This window comes from Rattus norvegicus, chromosome 7 (assembly GCF_036323735.1).
Source record: "Rattus norvegicus strain BN/NHsdMcwi chromosome 7, GRCr8, whole genome shotgun sequence".
Classification (NCBI taxonomy): domain Eukaryota; kingdom Metazoa; phylum Chordata; class Mammalia; order Rodentia; family Muridae; genus Rattus; species Rattus norvegicus.
Window position 1 is genome coordinate 130,367,380 of NC_086025.1, and position 20,111 is coordinate 130,387,490.

Below are 20,111 nucleotides of genomic sequence, written 5' to 3' on the forward strand. Positions count from 1 at the left end.
ACACACACACACACACACACACACACACACACACAGTACATAGACACACGTCTTTCTAGACTCAGCAGTGTTTCCCAGGGAGTTAGGTCTTGATTGGTATTTTCAATGGTGTTTTCTTTCTTTTTTTTTTTTTAATTTAATTTTATGTTTTACTTATTCAATTTGCATCCCACTCAACGCCCCCCTCCCAGTCACCCACAATCCTTCCCTTCTTCCCCTTCCCCTCTGAGCGGGTGGCCCCCTCCCCGGGTATCCCCCACCCTGGCACTCCCCACAAGGCAGCCCAGCTTGTAGAACGTATCCCACGTACAGGCTCCCACTCCAGTCGTTCAGGACCCACATGAAGGCCAACCTGCACGTCTGCCACATATGTGTGGGGAGGCCTAGGTCCAGCCATGCATACTCTTTGGATAGTGGTTCAGACTGAGATCCTCAAGGGTCCAGGTTAGTTGACTCTGTTGGTCTTTCTTTGTGTGGAGTTCCTATCCCCTTCGGGACCCATAATCCTTCCTCCTATTCTTCCATAAGAGTCCTCAGGCTCCATCCACTGTTAGGCTGTGGTTGTCTGCATGGGTCTGAGTCAGCTGCTAGGTGGTGCCTGTAGAGGACAGCCATGCTAGACTCCAGTCTGCAAGCATAACCGAGGATCATTAATAGTGTCAGGGACTGGTACTTGCCCATGGGAGGGGTCTCAAGTTCAACTGTGGTTGTTTGATTGATTGATTGATTGATTGATTGATTAAGTACCACAATACAGAAACCACAGGCATAGGGAAGAATGCTGGATCTTTATGTGCTTACAAATCCCAAGTTTGTGTTCTCCTCAATCTAATTTATTTCTTCTCCTGAAGGAAAAAAGAAAGTGAAAAGCCCCCAATTCTGTCTGTTCTAATCAAGGACAGTACATTGTAAGCAGCCACTGAGTCCCTTCCGCCCCAGTAAACATCCCATAACTTCTCTGTCAGAATCATAACAATGCAACAAGGCGGGCAGGCACAGAACCAGACGCTAAGAATAGCCCGCTCCCCCTGGGGACGCATTGATATGCTTTTGATGCCACAAATAGTTCCATTCCTCTAGATAGGGACTTTTGGAGGACTGAACCCAGTTAAACCGCCATAAATGAAGGAGCTGGAAAAGACCAGTTGAAGTGACCACAAGCTTAGGGGATCCTTTGTGTCTCAGTTTCTCTGTTGCTGAAAGGACACTGAGGAGGAAGGATTTACGGGGGTTCACAGTTCAGACCTACAGTCTGTCAGAGTGGGGAGGGCAGTTCGAGTGTGGGAGTTAAGGGAACTGGAGAGGCGGGGAGAGGAGGAGGAGAGGGGGAGGGGGAGAGTGGGAAACCAAAGGAGGAGAAAGAGACAGGGCAGCCCCTGAGAGGGGTCACTGGTGGTCAGAGCCTGGGTCAGATGCTCCCGGGTTCTTGGCATCTTCCTCAAGGAATTTGAAAAGATGTACACTCGAGAAGAATGAGTTTTATTAAGGGTGAAGAGGAAGGACAAATTTTGGATGTACTGCCCTGAGAGGCAGAGGACCCGCTGAGTAAGAGCACTCCACTCCCAGTTAGTGTTTGGGGTTTCCTTCATGAGGTTCCAGAACAGGAGATTGCTAGCTCAGAGATGGAGGGAGCGGGGTTTCCCATTTTGACTTACAGGCTGAGTAATGGAACCTTTGTTTCTCGCACTAATGATCCATTTATCAATCAATGGAGTCATGTCCTGGGCCCTGGCAAGATGCTCAGCATGTAAAGGTAGTCACTAAACTTGATAACCTGCCTCTAGGGGTTGGGGATTTAGCTTAGTGGTAGAGCGCTTGCCTAGCAAGCTCAAGGCCCTGGGTTCGGTCCCCAGCTCCGGGGAAAAAAAAAAAAGATAACCTGCCTCTAATCCCTGGGACTCACTAGGTAGAAAGGCGAGAACTGAGTCCTTGAACCCTGCAAATTGTCCTCTGACCTCCATGCACGCACACACAAACGCAGAGTAAGTAAAAAAGGTAATTTTAAAAATATCCAAAAGCTCACGTCCTGGTGATTTTTACTTCTTGAAGTTACTGGGGTGTTTTTTATTAATTGCCCCACCCCCACCCCCGAAGGCAGACTCTTATGTAGCCCAGGCTAGCCTCAAACTTGGTGCATAGATGACCTTGAACATTTACCTTTCTACCCCAGCCTCCTTCGCCCTGGGGTTACGTTCATGAGCTACCAAAGTCTGCTATGTTAGTCAGACATGCTTGCCCAGGCAAGGGTGTGTGGTCTCGGCTCTCTCTGGCTTGCTCTTGTGATCTTATATTCTCATAGCTTTTCCCTCCCTGGGTATGATGTCCATGGAGCCTCCGGCAATGGCTCCTAAGAGGATAAAAGGGCCCTCAGCACTGTGCTGAGGGTAGAGATGGCCACTAGGCAGCCCTGGCTCCTGCTTAGGCAGAGCAGACATTTTCCGGGGGGACATGGCCCCCAAGGTTAAAGAGCAGTGTGGGAATGTTTTCAGAATACATTCATAAGTCGGTGCACAGAGTCCACATCAGTCTCGAGTGGGCTCTGACTGGCGGGAGCCGCCCCAGGGCCTCCCACCGAGAGTGCAGATGCAGGTTGGCAGCAGCCAGGTGGAGGAGGGGGTATTTTTAACACTTGTGGAGCTCATGATGCAAATAATAGCCCCGCCACGTCAGATTTCAGGCCACCACAGTCACTTCCTGGAAATCGAACCATCTGCTCTTGCAAGCGTCCTCCAAGCATCTGCCAAAGCAGTCCAAACAGCCCGTTGTCTAGCCCCTCACGGTGAGACCAGCAGATGCTCTTCTCTACACAGAGGTTTGAATGTCCAGAGCTAAGGAAAAAGTACACTTAAAAACCGGAGAAAAACTAATTTCTAGGATTCTCTCCCCCCTTCCACCCTTCCCCCCTTCCCCCCTTCCCCCCTTCCCCCCTTCCCCCCTTCCCCCCTTCCCCCCTTCCCTTTATAAAACAAATTACAATCCTCGCTCTTATGAGAGAAGCGGTATTTTAGCTGACATACACCTGCCATCCTAACAGCCCAAGGACTGAGGTCGGAGGACTTAGGGGTGGCAGCCAACGGAGGCTACGGAGTTAAGACTGTGTTCTTCTTCCCTTTTCTTCGCCTTGGCACCAGCTAGAGTCACCTGGGAAGAGGGAACCTCATTTGAAGACACACCTGCTGCAGACTGGCCCAGAGGCCATCTTGACAGTTGATTGCTATAGGATCACCTGTACCCTGTGGCGTTCCCACCCCTGGACAGGTGGTCATTCCTGGGTTGTGCAAGAAAGCAATTTGAGTGACCCGCCCGGTGAGAGAGTTCCGTCACTGTCCTCACAAGGACAGACGTCCTGGCTCTGCACTGGATAGGTAGGTAGGTAGGTAGATAGATAGATAGATAGATAGATAGATAGATAGATAGATAGATAGATAGATAGGTGATAGATCCAGAGAACAGTGACATTTACATAAATCTAAGGTGGAGATTTTGCAGACCTGCTCCTAACCTTTAGTCTGTGAATTCAAAACAGATAAACAGTTTAAAAAAAAAAAAACCCATGCTTTCCCTAAATTTTATTGTTTTTCCTCTGTGTGCACCAAGGTTTTGCCCGCTCTGAGCCCCTGAACACTCTCTCTCCAGCCCCGTGTGTGTGTGTGTGTGTGTGTGTGTGTGTGTGTGTGTGTGTGTGTGTGTGTGTGTAGGGGGTAGGGAGCTCATACTGTAGCTCAGACTGGCTGGCTTTGAACTCACAAATTCCCATATCAGCCTCTCCTGCCACGCCCCTTTACGTTAGTGTATTTAAATGTACTTTTCTCCCGCCACTAAGGTGAGCCGTGGATGTGATAATGAATCCAGCATGGAGGGCCACAGACAGTGGGGAACACGTTCAGGATTCTCAGGACCTTCCTCTGTAGTCCAGGCTGGCTTGAAGCTCGAGACAGCACCCTCCTGCCTCTGCTTCCTGAGTAGCTGAGGTGGGAGCCATTTCCTAGGTTGTTTTAGGACCAAGGTGCTTGCTGGAGTTGACATCTGAGTGTGCTGTTGACAGGTAAAGGTGCGAACAAGGGGGCAGAAGGAGCCTGGCAGAGGGGGACAAACAGAGGATGCCCTCATCATCGTGCTGGGGTATAAATCTCTGCTCTATCTTTTCTGTTGCAAGAAGACACTGAACAGGCAGAGGGCAGAGGGCAGAGGGGGTTGGGATGGTCAGGCAAAGAAGTTCAGAGGTCCGCCCTTTGCTATTACTTGTTCTGTCCCTGAACAGCTGTGTTGTTAGTGATAGCGTACCTTCCTCACCCTGGGCAAGTGAGTGTTGCATCTAAGTGCCAGGCTCCTCGTGCCTTTATCAAAAAATACCTCTCTAGACTCCATTTTCATTTCTGCTGTACATGAGGCCACTGCCGACTTAGGCCTGAAGAGAGCATTAGATTCCCCGCAGCTGGACTCACAGGTGATTGCAGGTGACCGGGCGCCGGGAACCAACCCCCGGTCCCCAACAGCACCCCTTTGCTAGGTCTCTTCAGCCCCAGAGAGACAGCTTCCACCTGCCTCTGTCGCTGGTCACTTGTAGCCCTCCAGTGTCTCTGTGTTGTCTTGCCTGCTGATTGGTTTCCTACCCCCAGAGTCCGGAAATCTCCCTAAGAAGTAATCTAAGCAGACAAGCAAGGCTGTGTTTGTAGATCGTCTAAAACTGTGTTGCCGCTGACCTATGAGGGGCCTGGTTTGTGTCAGTCGCATGCAGACACCATGACCAAGGCAAGTCTTATAAAGGACATTTCATCGTGGCTGGCTTACAGGTTCAGAGGTTTAGTCCATCATCATCAAGGCGGGAGCAGGGCAGCATCCAGGCAGGCATGGTGCAGGAGGAGCTGAGAGTTCTACATCTTCATCTGAAGGCTGCTAGTGGAAGACTTGACTTCCAGGCAGCTAGGAGGAGGGTCTTAAAGCCCACGTCCACAGAGACACACCCACTTCCTGAGGGAAGCATAGACAAACCATCACAGCATCCCTTTACCAGGCCAGGTACAGCCCCAAACCAGCATGCCAGGTTGGGGAAACAGAGAATGCAGACTGCAGTCTCCCTCCCTCCCCTCCCCCTCTCCCTCCCCCTCATTCCAGGAGTTTCCTGCCTAGCCCGAAGCTGCTCTATTTAAGAGAAGAGCCTGTGGCCTTGCTTAAACAAATCATTACCGCAAAGCGTCCTCACAATTTAAAAAGAAAAGTCTAACCGAGTGATCTTGAACACACTCGTGTTTACTCAATTTTCAATGGTTGACTAGTCCTTAGAAACCACACAATGCTACACACAGAGGTCTTCCACCACAGAGAGCATCAAATCCAGCAACCATGGGTTTATCTTCAAAGCCATTCCTTTGTGATGCTCGGTCATCGTCTCACTTTTATATTTTGACAAACAATTCCTAACCATGGATTAGGCAGGTTTGTTGATTACAAACGGAACTTAGGATTTTGCTAGGTTTTTAGAGATGTTTTCAGGTGGCGGGGTATGTGTGTGTGAGTGTGTGTGTGATACAAAGTGCCCGGAGGAGGCCAGAGGCATCGGATCCCCTAGAGCTGGGGTTACAGGCAGTTGTGAGTTGAAAGATATGGGTACCACAAGTTAAACTTGGGTTCTCTGCAAAAGCAGCAGGGTGTCTGTGAGTGCTGGGCCATCTCTCCTGTCCCAGAACTTAAATTTTTAATTTGTTTTGCTTTCACTGTCCTTTGATATAAAACTCAATACACTGTTGAGAACGGAGTGTCACAGGGGTGGAGAGAGAGAGAGATTGGGCTTAGCTGGCTGAGGAGCCCGAGTTGTCCAGTGAGCATCAGTGAAGCTGTTTGCGTATGCAGACTGCTTAGCTCTGTGGAACTAGGTCTGTTAGGGCCGGAGTCGTTTCCGCTCAGAATGACCTTCAGGAAAACCCACTAGAGTCTCTCCTTCACACGGAAAGCATGCGGTGTAGGCTGCAGCAGGCTGGAGCTTTGGGGCTGCTCTGACACCTGAGACATCCTGGCACTTTGGTGCCTACTCCATCCCTTGTCCCCTTGTGTGCAGTCTCTCCGTAGTCTCCCCTGGCTTACAGGCTGCCCAGAGCTGTTTGACTTACCGCATTACTTTAACACCTACTCTAGGGGTCGGCAGCCAGCTAATATGTCTGCGTCAAGGTGTGACCCTTTCCCCTTGTCCTCATTTCGTCTTCATGACATCCTTGTAAAGTAAACCTCTTCTCAGCTTTATAGGTAAAGGCTCAGGAAGGTCAAGCAATTGGCTCCATTCCCAGAGAAAGTAAAGAGGGAGCCATATTTTACAGGCAGCTACCTGTGGCCGTCCCTGCTGCAGCACCGGCAAACGGGACACCAGGGAACTCATGTACTTCCCTGCGTGCAGTTCTGGCCTGGGGGCCCCTCTTGTGTCATCATCATGTCCCCTTGTTCTGCCATCCCACGGTCACCAGCCCACGTGTCACGCATATCACTGTTACAATGGCGAGAAAACCTGCAATATTGGCAGTTCTGCAAAACCAAAGATTAAAAGGATGGCCTTTATGTATAAGCATTTCTGACCTTTCTTAAAGATACAGATAGACCTCACACCCCTGGCCCACAGTAGTTCATGCGTTGTTCATTAGGGAGTTGTGTTTCTGTCCTTGAACATAAATTGCAGACTAAGGAACACACACTACTATAGCCCTACCAACCACGTTGGGCGTCCAGAGAGTCTCCCAGGGTCTAGCCTTGTTTGAGGCTCTTTGTGTTGTTGTTAGTGTTGGTGATGGTGGTGGTGGTGGTGGTGGTGGTGGTGGTGGTGATGGTGGTGGTGATGGTGGTGGTGTTGGTGGTGTTGGTAATGGTGATGTTGGTGATGGTGGTGGTGGTGGTAGTGGTGTTGGTGATGGTGGTGTTGGTGATGGTGGTGGTGGTGATGGTGGTGGTGATGGTGGTGTTGGTGATGGTGGTGGTGGTGTTGGTGGTGTTGGTGATGGTGATGTTGGTGATGGTGGTGGTGGTGGTAGTGGTGTTGGTGTTGGTGATGGTGGTGTTGGTGGTTGGTTAGTTGGCTGTTTGAATTTCATTTCCCCTGCTTATTTCAGAATGTACCAGGCTGGCCCAGTTCTGACAACCACTCTCCCCCTTGTTGTTTCTGTCTTGATCCTGCTCATCGCTGCCTTTCCTGTGGGGGACCTGACCCTGCTCTCCTCTTTTGACTTTGAATAAGTGTCCTGTGTTCTTGGTACAGGGGGTTGTGCCCTGCCTCTTGTAGGAAAATGTGGCCATGTTCGGTTAAAACTTCCCTGCGAGTCAGACCTAGTGGTACAGGCCTGTAAGTCAAACAAGGCGGGAAGATACCAAATCCAAGTCTGCTTTGGCTGCACAGGGAGACCAGATGCAAAAGGAGAGAGGGGAGGAGGATGTAGCTCGGCCATAGAGGGCTTGCCTGTCAGGTGTAAGACTCTGGGTCCAGTCCCAAGGCTACAACCATCCTTCCTACAGTCCCCACCCTTCACCGCCAATGTAGGCCTGTTTCCCCAGGGCCTTGTAGGTGAGCCTGGGTCTCTCCACAAGTATTAGAACTAGTATAGAACCAAAAAAGGCCCTTGGAAGCCTACTTACACAAGACAAGCCTCTACACAGCAAATAAAACCAATTATTTTTGGCAGACTGTTTGGACTCAGCAATGAGGCTTCTCAGAATATTAAGATTTCCTGCTCTTCTGGGGACAGAGTTCTTTGCTGAAGACTCTCAGATGAGCTGCCAAGAAGAAGGAGGTCTCCCTGGCAAGGGAGTTCTGTATACTATTTAAAGAACGAACCTTACCCAAGAGAAGCAGCACTGTATGGCTAGGGTTTTCACTGAGGACGAGGAAGGTGGCCACGTGGCAAAAAGTAGACAGGAAGCGGAGCTGTGTTCAGAAACAACGCTGGCTACTCGCCCCGCTCGAAAATTCTGTTTAAAGTTATTGAGTTCATCTTGAGTGCCGTGAATTATTTATTAACGCTCTATATTTAACTTGTTAAATGAAGAGTGTGTTCCTGTAAGGGAAGGCCTGTTTCAGTCTACTGCAGACGGTCTTGAGAAATACTTGCAAAACTTAGAGCTCGGTCCCAAGGAAGCCAGTGAGGATCATAGAAAAACGAAAGTTTCCCACTCAGATCATCACAATCTTCGGGCATGATGTTGGCTGAGTGTGGGCTTCTTTTCCTTCTCCATCCATCTGTCTATCCTCTCCTGGCATCTCTAATTCACACAGAGGTGGTGACTCCCTCTGAGCCTGCTAGCCTTAGAGGCTGGGCTATTGGAACTATAGTTACCATGAGTGACAGGCTAGCGTGAGAGCCATCCCACTGTAGTGTATGATCAGATACTGAGGCAAGGCAGAGAGAGAGGGCTAAGCAAACAGACCTCCGTCCGCTAGAGCCAACGAGGATGTTTTATTGGTTTGGAGACAGGGACTCATGTAGCCCAGGCTACATCAAACCTGCTATGTTGCTGGAAATGACCCTGTATTCCTGATTCTACTGTCTCTACCTCCAAAGTGCCGGGGTTAAAGATGTGCACTGCCACCCCGGGTTCTTTGGTCTTATTTTTTCCATTCTTAGTTTCTCTTTCCATTCCATTTTTAGTATGGCTGTGTGTGTGTGTGTGTGTGTGTGTGTGTGTGTGTGTGTGTGTGTGTGTATGTATGGTATGTGTATGTGTGTGTATGTGTGTGGTGTGTGTATGTGTGTATGATGTGTGTATGTGTATGATGTGTGTGTGTATGACGTGTGTGTGTGTTTGTATAGTGTGTGTATGGTGTGGTGTGTGTGTGTACAATGTGTGCATGTGTTTGTGTGTGTGTATGGTGTGTGTGTGTTTGTGTGTGTGTATGGTGTGTGTGTGTTTGTCTGTCTGTGTGTGTGTGTATGTGTGTGTGGTGTGTTTATGTGTGTGTGTGTATGATGTGTGTGTTTGTGTGTATGGTGTGTGTGTTTGTGTGTGTGTATGGTGTATGTGTGTTTGTGTGTGTGTATGTGTGTGTGATGTGTTTACGTGTGTTTAAGTGTGTGTGTGTATGTGTGTGTATGATGTGTGTGTGTGTGTGTGTGTGTTTATATACTCACTGTTCACTTTACTATGCCTATATGAATAGTAACAGTTGTTAAACATGAAAGTTGCCTTGTGGTTAGATTTTTTTTTCCTTGAAGTAGATGGCACAGACTAAGCATCGCTAATTCAAAACCCCAGAACTCTTTTTTTAAAGATTTATTTATTTATTATATATAAGTACACTGTAGCTGTCTTCAGACACACCAGAATAGGGCGTCAGATCTCATTATAGATGGTTGCGAGCCACCATGTATTGCTGGGATTTGAACTCAGGACCTCTGGAAGAGCAGTCAGTGCCCTTAACCGCTGAGTCATCTCTCCAGCCCGGTCCTCCACTTACTTGGGCCTCATTTTTCTGATCCATACACTGGAGATAACAAAGGCCTTGAGATGTAGTCTAGATGCTACAAGGAAATCAACTACACACAGTGCTTGGTTCGCAGCTAGAGCTCAGTAAGCGCCAAGTATTACTTAATATAATAGCAAAGGAAGAGACTAAAACAACTGAATTCTGTATGATTTACCCGCAAAAGCAAACAGTTGGAGAGTTCTAATCTCAAATGTGAGATTAGTAGGAGGAAAAGGCTGGGTGGAGCCTCATCCTCAGCGTACACAACAGGCCAACCGGTTAATCTGTCTAACATTTATTAATCCTTGGATGAAATAGAAAACTAACAAAGCACACAAACTGACAGTGTATGAAGGAAATCAGAGAGGCCACGGGAGCACATATCTGCCCTCATACATAATAAAAACATAATAAAGACATAGTGTATATGAGAAAGAGAAAAGTTATAAATTACTAATACCAGGCAGAGGGGCATTATAACCTATTTGATACGCGTCAAAAGAACAATACAGCAGAAGATCTCTGTGCGCAGACAGGAGAGCCCCACTGTGTGCAAGTAACTGGAGTCACCCCTTATCAATGAAGTAAAGCGAATTCATCACTGACAGCCTTTCAAAACAGAAAGTACCAGGCCCAGATACGCTCTTGGGTCAAATCTACCGCACAGCGATTGTCTCATCTTTTCCAGAAAACAGAAGCCAAAGGGCCAGGTCCTGACTTACCCTGAGACCAGCGTCACCCTGTTATCAAGAACAGGACGATGAGAGAAAAAGACCCCAGCACTAGTGTCCCTTATAAGCACAGATGCCAGAGTCTTCAGCAAAATACTAGTAAATTAATCCCCACGATGTATAAAATAATTACATACCATGGTCAAATAGGTTTGATGAAGCAGGTTCAGGGTGCTCAGAAGTCAACCAGTGAGCCAGGCGTCAACTACATTATCATAATTATCGTACGTGCCTATAATCCCTGCACTTGGAAAATTGAGACGGGGAAATCCGGAGCTGAAGGTCATTCTCAACTCCGCCGTGAGTTCAAGACCAGCCTGGGCTGCGTGAGACACATCCCACAGTTTATACAGTGCAAGGCATCCATCTCAAAGCTTTGTGCCAGTGAGGCAAGCCCTCTCTGACTGGAATGTGCCTCTCTGATTTCTAAAAAGGAAAAGGCATTTCGGTGAAACAGGACGTACAGACAGCAAGCAAGCACACGAAGAGACCCAGCATCATAGGTCATTAGGAAATTGCAAACTTCAATATTGATAGTCTGACATGCGCCCATTACAATGGCTAAAAATCCAAAGCCCTAACGAAACCAAAGGCTAGTGAGGAAGCAGAGCGACAGAAACTACCCTTGTTGCTGCAGCTGGGAGTGCAAAAGAGGACAACCTCCTCAGGAGGCAGACTGGCTGTTCCCCACAGAGCCAAGCACTGTCTTACATGTGACCCAGCAACTGCGGTTATTGACAAGGCTGGGATGAGGAGGAGGAATGGTGGCCAGGGTTTATTTCCCAGGGAGGTAAGGTGGGTAAGTAGGTGAAACACAAGCGGCGTTCTAGAAATGAAACTCTGCTCTATGGTGCTGTGATGGAAGCTAAGCACTGCCAAACACAGAACTTAAATTGTCTTAATTACGTTCATTTATTTACTTATCATTTATTTATTACGGGGCAGGGTGGAGGTTAGAAGACAACGTGTAGGGTCGGTTCTCCCCCTCCGTTATGTGGCTCCCTGAGATTGGGCTGACGTTGTAAGCTTGGCAGCTAAACCTGACAGGCCACCTCAGCCTCTCAAAAATGCATTGAACATTCTGACACCATGGTTCTCAACCTGTGGATCTCGACCTCTGTGGCAAACCTCTTATCTACAACCCCCCCAAAAAATATTTATGTTGTGACTCATAACAGTAGCAAAATTACAATTATGAAGTAGCAATGGAAATAACTTTACAATGGGGGTCACCATAACATGAAGAACTGTATTAAAGGGTTGCAGCTTCCGGAAGTTTGAGAACCCCAGAGCTAGCATGAAGCGTGAATCCCAGTGTAAACTCTGAACTTTGGCTAGTAATATGTCCACATCAGTTTGCCCTTCAAACTTGGGGAGGCCAGGGTCACCCTGGTGGCAGAATGGCAGTTACAATGAACACTAGAGTCATGTCACCCTGGGTCTCTAAAGCTGTAGATGGTGTGGGTTATCGATACAGTCCTAACACAGTTCTGTTGCCCTTGTTCAGGATATAAAGCTTATCTTGTTTTTGAAACAGGGTCATAATGCATTACCCAGCCTAGCCAGGAACTCTTCTTGTTTAATTTTTATTTACATTTCTTTTATATGCACAGGTGTTTTGCCTGTCTGTCTGTCTGTCTGTCTTTACACCATGTGTTTGTATGATGGCCTCAGAGGCTAGAAAAGGGAGTCAGAACCTTTGGAATTGGAGTTAGAGCTAGTTGTGGGTTAACCTGTGGGTACTTGAAATCAAACTCTGGTCTCCTGCAAGAGCAGACAGTGCTTTTTAACCACTGAGCTCTTTCTCTAGCCCCGATAGCCAAGACTTCTTTAATTGGAATGATCCTCTGCCCCAGCGTCAGGAAGCGAAGGTTTTTAAGTTCATCTGCAGAGGGTAACATGAGTAAACCCACATACTTAGTTTCAAGAATCAACTTGAAACTAAATCTCTAGGTTCTGCCCAGCTGCAAAAATTAAAAGCCACAGACTGATCAATAACCAGATCACTATATTAGTGTTACAAGTACTCAATTATTTATAGTCGCCAAAGTCGCCACACATAAAATTGATTAACACATAGATAGTAAACTATACTTGGGAGGTACCTGGGCTTGGAGAAATGCTTTCAGTGTGTTACAGAGACAAATGAGGGTTTATTAAGGGCTCTGCATATTGAATAGAGGTGTAAATTTGGCCACTTTTTAGGAGGTAACCCCAGGTCAGCATCCATCCCTGCACTGGTGAGACCCTAAGAAATCCTGTGCAAACTCACCTATCAAATCAATGCTGTACTGTAGAAGCACGTGGGATTCCAGTCAGTCTGTGCCACTCTGTCTGTTACCTAGGAAACCATTATTGGGTTTTGCTCTAGCAAGAAGAGCAATGGTAAGTGGAGAGCCACCTCAGAATCCTCTCTTAATGGCTTTTCTAGCTTTACAGGCCTCCGGCTTGCTTCTCTTCTATCCACTGCTCCAGTTTTATCTGGGCCTTCACAGTCTGGACTACTGCTTGTACACATACACACACAAATATACATATACACATACACACACATAAACACTCATACATACATAACACACACATACATATACACATACATACATATACACACATATACATACATAATACACATATGCATATACACATATACACATATACATATATACACACATATACAACACACACATGCATACATACATATAGACATATACATACACATATACACAATACATACACAATACACACATGCATACACATACAGACACACAAAAACATGCACAGACACACAAACATACATACACACAGACACATACACATGCACATACACACATACATACACATAATACATACACATACATACATGCATAAACACACACAGACATACACACACATGCACATACATACACACACAAACATAGACACATACAGACACACAGAGATAGACATATAAATACACACATACACATGCAAATACACACATACATGCATATACACTTACATACACACATACATGCATGCACACATACTTACAGACACATGCACACATATGCACATACATGCATACACATATACATACATAGATGCATACACACATAAATACACACAGACACACACAGACACATACACATATACATACACACAGACACACACAGAGATACATATACACTCAGACAGACAGACACAGATATAAGCAGACACATACATACACACAGATACATATACACACAGACATATGCACATGCACACACATGCATACACATGTACATACACAGACACACACATGCACATACACACATGTACATATACACATACATACACGCATATACATACACATACATACACACAGACACACAGACACACACACACACACACAAAGCAATATCAGCAAAGCTCTGAAGTGTTTAGTTCTCACCTGCTCTTCCTGCTTTGTGTTTTGCGCATGCCTGTTCTGAAGCCGGTGTTTAAAAATCAGGTTATTGCTCATGAAACCTTTATCCTCAGCCTTTTCCCTGAAATACCTGGTGGTACCAAAGCTGTATCTCGTCATGAGGTAATCCGTCCAAACAGAGCTGCTGCTGCTACTCTACCACTTAGACGGCACACATTCTGCATAGTGAGACTGCCTCGATACCTACTGTACCAGCAAGGCCAGGAGCCATTCCCCGCTGTCCCTGACCGGGAGCATTAGTTTCCACTCACCAGCACTGCCCTCCCATGTCTGTGCCTCTCCCATGTGAGAAGTGGGGAGGGAGGACAGGCCACCCATGAGGTTAAGAGGTTGGGTGAGGTAGCAGCAGGTCATAACCTCATACACCCAGAGGGTGATGTGTTCAAGGCCAGCTTGGGGAACTTAGAGTCTGTCTCAAAATACAAAGTAGAAAATGAGCTATGGCTACAGCTCAGTAGGAGAGTGCTTGCCTGGCCTGGCATGGTTCAATCCATAAAACCAATAAGCGCCATGTTAAGCCAGGCATGGGAACTTCAAGGGCCGAGGAAAGAAGGCTGCAGTGCATTCCAAGCCAACACGGTGAACACCGGGCCAACCAGGGCTACCGGTGAAACTGTTTAAAGGGACAAGAGATCATTCTTAGAGTGAGTGTGCAGCAGGAGGCCAGCTACTGACAAGTGACCCTGCTGGTCCCCTCTTCCCTCTCCCTACAGCTTTGCGCTCCACCCCACCCCCAACCCATCTGCCTTGCACCTGGGAGTTAGGGTTCCAGGTGGCTCTTAATGGCTTCTCCAGAGATGCCTGCCTCACTCTCTAACCAGTCCTGCCTTCTGATGTCTACACGTGGGCCGTCATGTTTGTCTCTAATTCAATAATGAGTGCGGTCTGTACACTCTGTGATTCTGCATGTAAAAGCTTCGGAACACCCTGGCTCGGTTGCTCCCTAACCATTTCATGTTCCTTACGGCTTGTGTAACCAGGAACTATCTTAACCAATTAAAAAAAAAAGAAAAAGAAACAAATAAGGAAGAAAGGGAGAGGAAGGGGAGGGGATGGAATGGAATGGAATGGGAGGAGAAACAAAGAAACAAATAAGAAAGAAAGGGAGAGGGAGGGGAGGGGGAAGGCCTTGGCCATCAGCCAGTGCCTAGTTAGTGTTGGGACAGGTGTGCCTTACTTACTTCTCTGCTGTATTTTTTTTAACCATATGGGATGAGGCAAAAGGCCTCTTCCCCTTTGTTCAGCCCCCTTTATCAGAAAAAAAAAATCACTTAAAAATAAAATATTTGGCAGGGCAGTAATGGGTCACACCTTCAATCCTAGAGGCAGAGTTGAGGCTGGCTTGGTCTATAGAGTAAGTTCCAGGACATGGGGATGGGGTGGGGCTGCATCCCTACCCTACCAAAACAGAGGGGAAGATAGGTAGATATTTGGGCAGGATGAGCTGGTACGTGGGGGGTTGGGGGATAGATTGTTGAAATGAGCTGGTACATCTATAATCCCAAGGCTTGGAGACAGGAGGATCAGGAACTCAAGGCCAACAGCAGCTACCTGAGCTCTTGTCTCTAGGGGGGGAAGAGGCAGACGATGAGGCAGGAGGATCAGCATTCAAAGCTTGGCTACTGAGTGACTTCCTCGTGGGACCGTGCAAGACTCTGTCTGAGGGGAAAATCGGGGTTTGTTTGCTGATGTTTTGAGACAGAAACTCGGGGTTGGGGATTTAGCTCAGTGGTAGAGCACTTGCTAGGCCCTGGGTTCAGTCCCTAGCTCTGGAAAAAAAAAAGAAAAAGAAAAAAAGAGACAGAAACTGATCTTATGTGTGCCAGGGTATCCTTGAACTCATAGCCCTCTTGCCTTCGTCTCCACACTGCTTAGAAACAGGTGTTGGGAAAAGGCTTAGAAACCAAGCATGGGCCCGTAGAATAAAAACAGTAAGCTTCGGGGGTCATCAATGGCTCAGTGGGTGAGAGCACTTGCTGCCAAGCCCGATGGCCTGAGTTTGATCCTGAGAACTTACATGGTGGAAAGACAAAACTCAAATTCATACACAGTAAGCAAGTAGCTCTTTTAAATTTTTAAAGATTTCTTTTATATGTAGGAGTGTGACGTTCACATGTACGGCCGTGTGCCTGCCCCATGTGTGCCTGGAATCCATGAAAGTGAGAAGGAGGTGTTAGGTCCTACGAACTGGAGTTATGGATGATTGAGAGCTGAAGTGTGGGTGCTGGGAATCGAACCTTGGTCCTCGGCAGGAAGAAAAATGTTCTCACGACCAGAAAAGGAAAGAGACTAGGCAGAGTGACACAGCCTTCAATTCCAGCATTCAGGAGGCAGAGGCATGTGGATCTCTGTGTTTGAGGACAGTCTGGTCTAAATAGACTGTTCCAGGCCAACCAGGGCTACATAGTAAGACCCTGTCTCAAAAATTTAGCAAAACAAGAGAAAGGAAAAAAAAATATGTAGCCGTTTAAAGCACTGACCGTGAGCCTTGCCAAAGAAATAGAGGAAACAGTGGGATGTGGACAGGATGCTGCTCCAATTCACCCTTCCTTCCGTGCTTCCAAACTCTAGCGTCCCCATACTACAGAAAGGGAGCCTGGAGAGTTTACCCGGAGTGTGCTGACCCCCGAAGAACCTTGCTTGGTAATGATCATGGACTCCACAGACTCCTCCTGAGAAGCTGGAGCCAGTGTCCCTGGCTTCGGTGTCAGAGGTCTCTGCCAGGCTTTGGAAGTGCTGTTGGCAGTCTGACCTCTCTGTCGCCTCAGTAGGGAAGGAGTGTGGGAAAGCCCTAATGGTCAGCAGGACCTTAATGAAGCCTATGGTCGAGGCCTCCGGGAGAGGAAAAAGGCCTTGGGACTGAAGGTGATGGGAGGGCTGAGTTAGGTGCGGCCTCTGTCCCACATGTGTAGAACAGACCGCGGTTCTGATCTGTATTGGCGTGCTCAGCCTCTTGGCTTGGCTGAGATGAACCAAGGAGCTGGCACCGGGGTTCATCCTGTGGTCCGGAGAAGAGCCAAGTTTGCACCTTATGAACTCCACCAAAGAGGAAGCCCCACCGCTGCCCCAGCGGCCCCAGAGCCGCACCACCCACTGCTAGCGAAGGAAGTGCTGACTCTTTTTCTCCCAACAGGGCCAGAATGACTCAGCAATGAGAATGAGGCTCTGCGGAGATCACCACCTTTTTCTCCTCTTGCCTTCCTTCCTCTTTCCTTTTCGGCGCCCAGCGATGGAGGGACTGGACAATAGGATCTTCCTTGCGCAGACACGTAAGTATGCGCCCCTCCCCACGGCAGACATGCGCACACCAAGCACAGACCCCACCTTCAAAGAGCCTCAGACCTGCGATATCCACCGTGAAGCTCACACGAGACTAGCGGGGCCTCTTTCCATACAGAGCGATTTTAAGCGCCAGCAGACATTGTGGTCCAGGGCTGCAGGTTTCTTAGCCTACTTCCTCCTGTGGTCAATCAAATTCTGCAAGCAGTTTCTCCCTCAGACGTTGCCAGCTAACACTGCTCTCCAAACCCCCAAGGTTTAGTGGGGTTCATCCCCCCCCGGGAATGCAATCATAAGACAGCCTTAAATAAATGAGGTTTCCCAAGATTCTGATTCTGTGAGTCCACTATTCCTTCACGGATTTGTAAACCCACTACCCCTAGACACGTGCTGGCCCACGACATTCTGGAAACCACGGCAGTCACTGGCAATCGCTGGCGGCAGCCTCAGTTCCCCTCCAAATCAAAAGTCAAAACAGCCTCTTGTCTTTGCTCTGGTGTTTCCGTTTTTTTGTAGACATCACCCTGTGGGCATGGAATAGGGTTCAGTTTTCCTCCTAGGTACCACAGCAGGCCAGGCCTTGCAACTCGAGACAAACAGGGCCTGCTGAGAAATATTTTCCTCCACGGACACGTCTTCCTAATTTGTAGGTGGCACTCAAGGTAACAGTGGGTGTAAGACGTGTGGGGATCGTTCACAGGAAACGGCAGCTACAATAGTTGATTCTTTAAATCAGAGACACTGGAGGTAGAGTCATTCAGAATGACTGTTGCAGCCTGAAAGAATAGGGAGGTTCTGTGGGCTGAGACGGCAGGCCTCTTCAAAGGGGTGGCTCCCAGGTTGCCCAAAGGCCGGTATTTTCAGACACTATTGAGGCTCACACACAGTCACTCTGTGAAGGGCAGGGAAGTGGCAAGATGTGCGTCTTAGAACACAGACTGGAAGGGGGGGAGACAGGTGCCCGGCGCTTCCTGCTGTGAACCGAGGTAGAGGCAGTGGCCAGAGAAGTGGACTGGTTAGAACGGCTTGCGACACACTCTCCAGTGTGAGGTAGTTGGGAGGAAAAGAGCTAAGAGGAACTGGAAGCTTCTGGCTGGAGACAATCTGGTGGTGGTGGACGGAGGACCTGGAAAGTGAGATCTTTCATTTAGAATGTGCTGTAAGTCAGGTCCTTGAAGATTCGGTGTTTGTAAGAAACATTTCTTTGTTCTTTGCTGCTTTTTTTTTTTTTTATCATGTATTTTGAAACACTGCTGCCAAGCACTGTGAGCAGGTGAGAGGCCCTGGGGGGGGGGGGGATGTTTATCTGCTAGGAGAAAGGAAGAATAGAATTCACCACAGAACACAGAGCTGCCTCCTTCTTGCACAGAACCAGCTTCCCATCCCGGAGTTTAGCTGTGAATAGCATTTGAAAATGCTGGAGCCTTTTCTATAGAAAGACGGTGTTACCAGACTCTGACAATTTTGAAAATTACTGCATCTGTGAGGTTGCTGTGTGGGATCAGTAAGTTAGGGCTGAGCATTTTGGTTTTGGGAAAAACAAGGTTGCCGCTGGTAGGATTAATTAATAATGCCACTTAAAAGCACTGGGCTTTTTAATATTCCAACCGTTTAAAACTGTCAGTAGAGGGCCTGGATAGGACCAGACAGAAACGAAAGTTAAAAGTCTTGTTTTGTTTTGTTTTGTTTTGTTTTTTAGACAGGGTTTCTCTGTGTAGCCCTGGCTGCCCTGGAACTCACTTAGTAGACAAGGCTGGGCTCGAACTCAGAGTTCTTCCTGCCTCTGCCTCCCGAGTCCAGGGAATAAAGGCGTGTGCTGCCTCTGCTTGGCTAGTAAAACATACTTGTAAGAGAAAAGTTTAAAGTGCAAATTACGAACATGAAAAGTACTGGAATGTCCTCCATTAGCTCCCGCTGCCTGTGTCCTCCTGGGTGTTCTTTCAGGTCTAAGGATGAGGTGGTTTTGTTTTTGAGGTTTTGACACAGGGTCTCAAATGTACCTCTAGATTACCTGGAACTCATTACGAAGACCGGGCTGGCCTTGAGCTCCTGCCTGGCCTCTGACTCCTGGGTGCTGGGGTCAAAAGAGCGTGCCTCGACGACCCCTGGCTAGGATAAAGCTTCCAAGTTTGTGCCAGCCTTGGTGGACTGAGGAGGAGAGGCAGTGGTAACCCAGGAGTAGCCGATGAGCGTTACTAGCATGGGGAATGCTGAGAGCAATTCAAGGACCTGCGGGAAGGGCCTCATGGAGAGGGGATGAGATGTGTAGGTTCTGATTGGCAGAATGAGAAAGAACCGTCCGACGTCAAATACAAATGAACCTCTCAGCTGTGCAGAAAACGGGACTCAGAACACACTGAGCTAGTGGCTTGGAGTCGCCCAACATTATCTACAGGTGAGGGGTGCCTTTCTAATATAGCGTGAGGCCTTTTTTCCTCAGGCACTGTTTAAGTATCCTTTGTGAAAAGGTTAACAAGCTTTTAAAAAACAACCAGCCACAGGAAGCCTGCTGCATGGTCTAAGCTCACTGCCGAGACTAACTGGGGTGGGGAAGGCTGTTCACTCTCCCCGGCCGACATCATCCTTGCCCACCTGCAGTCTGTTCCTACAGGATGTTCTCAGGACAGCCCAGAGCTCTTCCCATGTCATAGTTAGGGTTTTACTGCTGTGAACAGACACCATGACCAAGGCAACTCTTATAAGGACGACATTTCATTGGGGCTGGCTTAGACGTTCAGAGGTTCAGTTCATTATCATCAAGGCAGGAACATGGCAGCATCCAGGCAGGCATAGAGCAGGAGGAGCTGAGAGTTCTACATCTTCATCTGAAGGCTGCTAGGAGAATACTGACTTGCAGGCAGCTAGGGTGAGGGTCTTAAGCCCACACCAAGTGACACAACTACTCCAAAAAGGCCACACCTCCTAATAGTGCCACTCCTTGGCCAGGCATATTCAAACCATCACAGCCCGTAACACAGGGTGCTTACAAGCCTTTGTATTTTACCTGTGGCTAATCGTTCAAAGTATTATTTTATATATGAGGAAGGCCTCACTCCCAGTAGTTTAGAGCCAGAGGCCACAGGCAGAAGGGACCTAAGACACCAAGGAGAAGGGGCCAACGATCTGGGTTACACAAATCGCACTTCACTGGAGACTGAAGGGCACCGATGTCTTGAGCAGCCACAAGGCAAGAGGATCCTCACACTGTAAAACACAA

The 20,111-nt window shown here is 47.9% G+C and overlaps 1 protein-coding gene across 6 annotated transcripts in view; it reads left to right on the forward strand.

The window, feature by feature from the left end:
* The window catches only part of Pced1b (PC-esterase domain containing 1B), a 178,197-nt gene that overhangs the window by 93,849 nt on the left and 64,237 nt on the right, over positions 1–20,111 (forward strand). For all 6 annotated transcript variants that reach the window (XM_063263660.1, XM_008765740.4, XM_063263661.1 and 3 more), the window contains 1 exon segment: positions 16,749–16,884. Coding sequence is in view for 1 of the 6 variants with exons in the window: in XM_063263668.1 (XP_063119738.1) it covers positions 16,749–16,884 (136 nt within the window). In the remaining 5 variants the exon portion in view is untranslated.